This window comes from Pteropus vampyrus, unplaced genomic scaffold, assembly GCF_000151845.1.
Source record: "Pteropus vampyrus isolate Shadow unplaced genomic scaffold, Pvam_2.0 Scaffold211, whole genome shotgun sequence".
Lineage (NCBI taxonomy): Eukaryota > Metazoa > Chordata > Mammalia > Chiroptera > Pteropodidae > Pteropus > Pteropus vampyrus.
This window is the reverse complement of record NW_011888992.1, coordinates 1,026,991-1,033,430: the sequence shown is the minus strand read 5'-3', so window position 1 is coordinate 1,033,430 and position 6,440 is coordinate 1,026,991. Positions and strand designations below refer to the sequence as shown.

Genomic DNA, 6,440 nt, shown 5'->3' with positions numbered 1-6,440 from the left:
GGCCACCGTCACGACACGCGGCGAAGGTGCTGGTGAGGATGTGCCGCGAAGCGGCCTCGTGTGCTGGTGGCAGGGCCGACAGCTGGTGCCGCTGCTCCGGGACAGTGTGGAGGGTCCCCCGACAATCAGGAACAGGGCGACCTCGTGCCAGCGCCCCGCTTCTGGGTGTTTATCCAGAGGAAGTGAAACCAGTGTCTCGGGGTGTCTGCGCCCTGTGTTCACTGCAGGGCCACCCACAGTGGCCACGGCATGGAAACGACCGAGCTGTCCGTCTGCGGAAGGAGGAGATGGGGCGTGGGGCTCAGCGGAACACAGACAGGGACGCCCCAGGGGCATGTGCTCAGCGAGGTGTCAGGCAGAGAAGGGCTGTCGGACACACGGAGGCGTTGGGACCTGAACACGCCAGACGCAGAGAAACGGAGACCAGGCTGGAGGCCGCCAGGGCTGGGGCGGCGGGAATGGGCTCACGCTCGTCCAAGGGGACGGCCTCCCCGTGGCGGGTGAGTAAGCCCTGGACGGCGGGCGGTGCTGAGCGGTGCACGTCCAGCTGCTGCGGGCGTGAAGAGACAGCGAGTCTGGGGAGGCGCTGACCCCCCCGCTGGCCGTGGGGGTCCCTCAGCACCAGCGCGTGCCGTGGGGCAGTTGGGTCTCAGCAAGGCCGGGCGACGCTTGGCTGTGGCCAGGCTCCGCGGAGAGGCGGCTGCCCGCGTCTGTGACCCTGCCTGACACGTCTCCCCCGCGCTTCCCGCGGCCGCTGCCAGCGGACTGCGGGCGATTCCGGTTCGTCTCCCGCTGACCATCGGACGCAGAGGAAGCCGCTGCGTTTTGAGATGTAGCTTGTCTTCCACTGGCCTCTGACGTCTTGTCCTGTCGTTCCTCACTGGAGCCCCTTAGGTTTCAGGCCCACAAACTCGTCACCGACACACGATGTGATCCTGCGCCCCCACCGCACACGCCGCCCGCCCGGACCCAGGAACACGGCCCCCGGGCTGCTGCCCCGCCTCTCAGAGAAGACGCGGGAGCCCCCAGCCCTTGCCCCGTGTGGAGGGCGGCCCGCCGTCTCTTGTCATGCATCGACCACGCCCTTCACAGCCCAGGCCCCGGCCTGGGTCCCCGTGCAGCACTCCCAGGGCTTCCTGGACAGGCCAAGTCCAAGTTGAGCTGCTGTGCAGACTCAGGAGAGACGCAAGTTTTGCAGGTGCAGGAAAGGCAGACCCCATGAGCCCCCACCTGCAGGGCCTGAGAGGCCCAGTCCCTTGCCAGGGCTGTGCGCCAAGTCCCTCAATGAGGCCTCCAGCAAATCATGGCCCTGAATAAAACCCGGCTCTGTGCCAAAACCAGCAGGGCCGGGGTAGCTGCTCCTGCTCTCGGCCCGCCCGGTTTCCCTCCAGGCACAGTGGTACCCATCTGTCTACCCAATCGTCGTCCATCCGTCTATCCATCTCCACATCCATCGAGACATCCATCTATGCTGTGATCCCTCCATCCACCCCTCCACCTACCCACCCACCCTCCGTCCACCCACCCACCTACCCACCCACCCTCCATCCACCCCTCCACCTACCCACCCACCCTCATCCACCTCTTTTAGTTTGAAAATAACTTGACAAATGTGCGTCCCACTGTGCGTGGGATGACACTGTCCGCTACACATTGTTTTACTCATTCCACCCCGTCTGTCTGGAGCTCCCAGTCTTGATCCCGTGAACCTACTCGTACTTCAGGTCTCAAGTTAAACCTCTTTCCCCAGCTGGGCTCCAGGGCCTCGGGTCCAGATGAGGACCCCACGGCTCCCTCACAAGGCTTCATACCCCCTTGGGCCAGCCCGCTGACCACGTCGCAGTGGTCCCTGTGTAGACTGTGGCCCCCACAAGGCAGGACCCATCTGCTCTAATCACCAAGCCTGTGTGCTGAATGTTCGTGGACAGTTGATGCTCCAATAGCAAGACTGGGTGGTGGACGCTCAGGTCCTCCTGGCTGGCCCACACGCGCTTAGGGTGACGAGGTCCAGAGGGGACCCCAGGGGCAGGCACTGGCTGGGGCAGGCCCTGAACACTGGCCGTGGGCCATATTTTTAGCTCCAGGAAACAAGGCCACCTCTGGGGTTTCCTGGGCAAGGAGTGGAGTGGACAGGGGCCAGTCCCAGGAAAAGCAGCAGCTGGACGACCAAGGATTTGGGGAGCCAAAGGTGCCACCTCTGTAGCAGGAGGGGAGGCTGGAAAGGCTGGACCCAGGAGGGTGGCTCCACGTGCCCGGAGCACACGGGGACTTCAGCATGGGACATGGAGGGCCTGCCGTCGTCCTCTCTGTGGGAGGAAGGTGGCAGGAGGGGGCTGGTGTGTGGCCACGTGAACCGTGGTTGCTAGCGGTCAGCTGGGCAGAGGGGGCGAGCTCAGCCTGGTCCAGCAACCACGGCCCAAGCTCCTGCCCCCATGACCGTCCAGGGCCCGGAGGCCTGGGCTGGAGGCCTCTTGGTGTCAATGGCAAAGCAGCTGACTCTGCCAAGCGTGGGAGTGGCCCCCAGAAGGTGCATCTGCTACTCGGTCGCTGGGTCACAGGCATGATGGGCGCCACACGGTGTGACAGGCCCCACAATGCAGCACCTGGACTGTCCAGGGGTCTGACAGCCCCTGAGAACGGGTGCCGGAACGGAGCTAATCGGGGAGCAGAGCAGAGACCCTGGAATCACAGCCGTCGGGGACGTGTGGGCACCTGCAGACGTGGGGCCGAGGCGTCTGTGCACGCAGCAGGCCCTCTTCTCCCTCGGAGGGGGCCTGCTCCGCAGAAAGCAACCGTCGCCCAGTGGGATTCAGGGCGACTCAGAGAACACAAAATCTTTCACCCCAGGAAGATGGGAGCGGTGAGGCCCTAAGACTCGGAGTCCCCTTCCCACGGACAGGGCCAAGCGCAGCCCACCCCGAGGTGGGCCCGGAGGCTGGGTACCCCTCCACCGCAGCTCGGGCACCCGGGCACCACGACGCCTGGAAGGTGCCCGCGGAGCGGCATATGGTGCCATCCACGGGGCAGGGGACCCGCCGCCCCCGCCTGACGGCCTGCTGGGCCCACGCGGGGCCCTCCACGAGCTGCAGCATCCTGGGACCCCGCCGACTCAGTAAGAGGTTAAAGGGCCAAAGGCAGCCACTGTCCACTGTGGCACCTGGGGGACAGACACGGGGGCCTGTGCAGTGGCACCGTCTCCTCTCCTCTCCTGCCATGCCGGGGGCCGTGCTGCCTGTCACCCGGGCACCTCGTGTGCGAGGGAGCCCTGAGGCAGCGCTCTGAGGGGCACCCGGGGTCCTTGCCGGCCGTGTGCGGCCTCCATAGCCAGCTGGCCTGGCTCTCGCCCATGCTCCCAAACCGGCATCCGGGGCCGCGGGCAGTCCGCGGAGAAGCGACGTTCCCAACCCCCGCCGTCGGTGACCCTAGCACTCGCGACACGTGGTCGCAGTCAATCCGCGCTCGAGGACACACGCTCGCAGCTGCGATGACAGCCGTGCGTCCAGCAGCAGCCGTCGCCAGGGGCCGGGCGGGCTCCCGGCAGCCCTTACCGTGTCACCCCTCTCGCTGCCTGCCACTCACCTCGAAGGTGTTCCCCGTCACGTCGAACTCTGGGGGGACAAAGGCGCCCTCGGGGTCATCTGGGGAGAAGGAGAGAGCTCTGACCAAGGCCTGTGGGGCCCGGCGAGGGGTGGACACTCCCGTCCCTGCATCCCGAGGGCCATTTTGGGGCTCGGGGGACGCTGTGGTTAGAAGGGGAGCCTCTGCTACTGCGGCAGTGTGGGAATGCACCCCGAAGGGGAGAAAGGGGGGATGGAGGCCCCGTGGCCCCTCCCGGTCCAGCCAGGGCTGCAGAGACCAGCACCCGCCGAGAGCCGAGCCCCAGGGCGGCCCCCCTTAGTGCTCCCCAGTGGCACCGAGGCTGCAGGTGCCACCAGGTCACCACGGAAACCTGGGTGTCGGGACCGTCGTGCCCAAGGAGGGCCCAGAGTCAGCCAGCCGTTGGTCTGTGCTCGCGTCCACCCCAACGGCGGCTTCTGGTGCCCGCCCGCCCACCGTGCCCCGGGCCTCACCGCTGAGCAGCTCCATGAAGCACACATTGCCGCTGGTGTTGAAAGCCAGGGTGTCGGGCGTGATGCAGAGGGTCTGGAATATGGCTGAGCAGGCGACACTCCTCACGGACAGGCTGCACTCCAGGCACACCGCCCAGGCCTCCTGCTCGCTGAGGCCGCTGTCCCGCAGCGAGAGGATGTCGGCCAGGGACACGTTCTCCTGCCAACACAGGCCCCACTGAGCTGGGTCTGGGGACAGGCCCGAGTTGCCAGCGGGCCCTCCTCCCCAGGACGGCTGGCCCCGACGTCCAGACTAACTGGGGAAGCGGACGTCAGGAATGAGGTCGTAGGGAAGATCTTTAAAAACCCACAGAAAGTCATTGCGCCGTGTCCCAGGCGTCAGAAGCCGCAGAGGTTTTAGTGGCATAAGCAGGTACTGCTCAGAGCAGGTGTTCACTCCTGCTGCTGGGACCTGGGCCTTTGTCTCCGCAGCCCCCGTGAGCTGGGTCACCCACTGGAGGAGACATCCCTGACCCGCAGGCTCACGGCACAGCTGGCGGAGCTGACGGGCGCATGGCCGTGCAGGTGTGGGCAGAGGAACGAGATGCTGGGACTGCAGGGGTGTAGTCGGTACCCAGGACGGCACAGGTGCGCACGGGGAGCCGCCGACGGGGCTGTTCCGCACACAGGTGGGGGCAGTAACCACACGCGACCTGACGGCCGAGGAGCTGCGCAAGTCCGCTCCAGGCGGTTCCCGCGGAGGACAGAGTGTCGTGGCCCCTGCACCGCCAGACCCCAGGGTCCCTGTGCAGGCCACCTTCCAGATCTGAGCGGGTCCCTCTGACTCTGAGGTCTCAGCTGTGATGGTGTCCCCAACACTCACATATGCACTCGTGTGCACACACACCTTAACACACCACACAACATGTGGTCACACATGCACACCCCGTCACACACTCACACACACCAACATGCGCACCCACATGCGCACATGCCTCTCACACATTGACTAACAGGTGCGCAGGCACCCGCAAACATGTCCACACATGTGTGCCACGTGCACAAGCTCAGACACACTGGGCACATACACAAGCGCATCAAGCACGTGTACACACACGTGTGCGCCCTCCCACAAGCTCGGCGCACACGGAGGCCACGTGTCCGTGTTCCAGGACAACGAAGCTGCCCCCACGGTGTCGCCTGCTCACGCGGCTTGTGTGGGGCGTGAGGAATGACCTTGCTTGCCTAAGTCCAGAGCCCAAGCAGGGCAGGCGGGAGTGTTGGCCGGCCTTGGCTAGTGAGCCAGGGACAAGGACAGAGAGAGAGACTGCGCAGCAGCTGTCAGCAGTCCACGCCCCACGCAGCCACCCTGAGGGAGGCATGATGGTGTCCTGCACGTCTGTGCCCACCTTTGCGGGGGGCAGCTCAGGGACCCCCGGGCTCCACGCCCCGTGCCAGGCGGGCCCAGCTCCATGCACGCGGGGAGGGTACTGAGACCAGCAGGGTCTGCACGTCCTCACACGCCACGGTGGACATTTCGGAGGGAGGTGGCATTATGAGAGTGGTAACACCTGTCTGCCAGCCCCCCTCTGTGGCACCCCCGTGGCCAGTGCCCGGCCAGCTCCGGCCACCATCCAGCTTCTTGGGTCTCCCCAACCTGGAGCTGGTTTGCTGCTGGGAAGGTGTTCACAGGGGTGAACTTTGCGTTATAACGACGTCAAACTCATTTCCATTTCACAGGCCGTGTGCATTTCCTCAAGGGACACCAGGGAGGGACATCAGCACGGCCCATCCAGCCACTGCGGCCTCGCTCCTCCCCGCTGCTGGATGCAGCCTGACTACATGCCTGCTGTGGGGAGTCCCGGGGTCCCAGATGCGGACGCAGACGGAAACACTCGGTACCACCCAGTGAGTGTGCAAGGGGCTCGGCGCCCGGCCTGGCGGGCTCCAGGACCAGCACATGGCTGCTCCGGGCTCGGCCTGGGGCCAGCCTCCTGTTTGCAGGAGCACACTCCAGGCAGTGCCCGACTCCAAGAAGGGATGCGGGAGGTTGGGAAGGAGCCCCCCGAATTTCCGCTGGACGCTCGACTATGGTGGCGCCCTGCTTTGCCTGCAGACCCCGACACCATGCCCACCAGGGCTGCGATTCCGTCCCAGCGGCCCGGCCAACACCTCCCAAGAGGGGCCAGGGTTTGGGCCCAACCCCAGCTCCTGTTCTGCGGCTCGGAGCACCGGGCGGCGGGGCCAGCTGAGTATGGGCCGCTCCGTGTCTGCTCCGGGAGGCTGAGGAGGCCGTTCCTGTCCCAGACGGCCTGGAATGTGCCCCCTGGGGAGTTCTGAAGGCTGTGGGCCATCAAGCACAGCGGGCGTTGTCCACAGGGTTATTAATTC

General features: G+C 65.7%; 1 protein-coding gene across 1 annotated transcript in view; it reads right to left on the bottom strand.

Moving 5' to 3' along the window:
* Positions 1-5,585, bottom strand: part of KNDC1 (kinase non-catalytic C-lobe domain containing 1) — a 36,190-nt gene extending 30,605 nt beyond the window's left edge. The window contains exons 1-3 of the mRNA XM_023538047.1: positions 5,541-5,585; positions 4,071-4,269; positions 3,580-3,638 (exon numbers count right to left, since the gene is read on the bottom strand). Coding sequence (XP_023393815.1) covers positions 3,580-3,638; positions 4,071-4,269; positions 5,541-5,585 — 303 coding nt within the window. The remainder of the gene's footprint in view (positions 1-3,579; positions 3,639-4,070; positions 4,270-5,540) is intronic.
* Between the last annotated feature and the right edge of the window lie 855 nt (positions 5,586-6,440).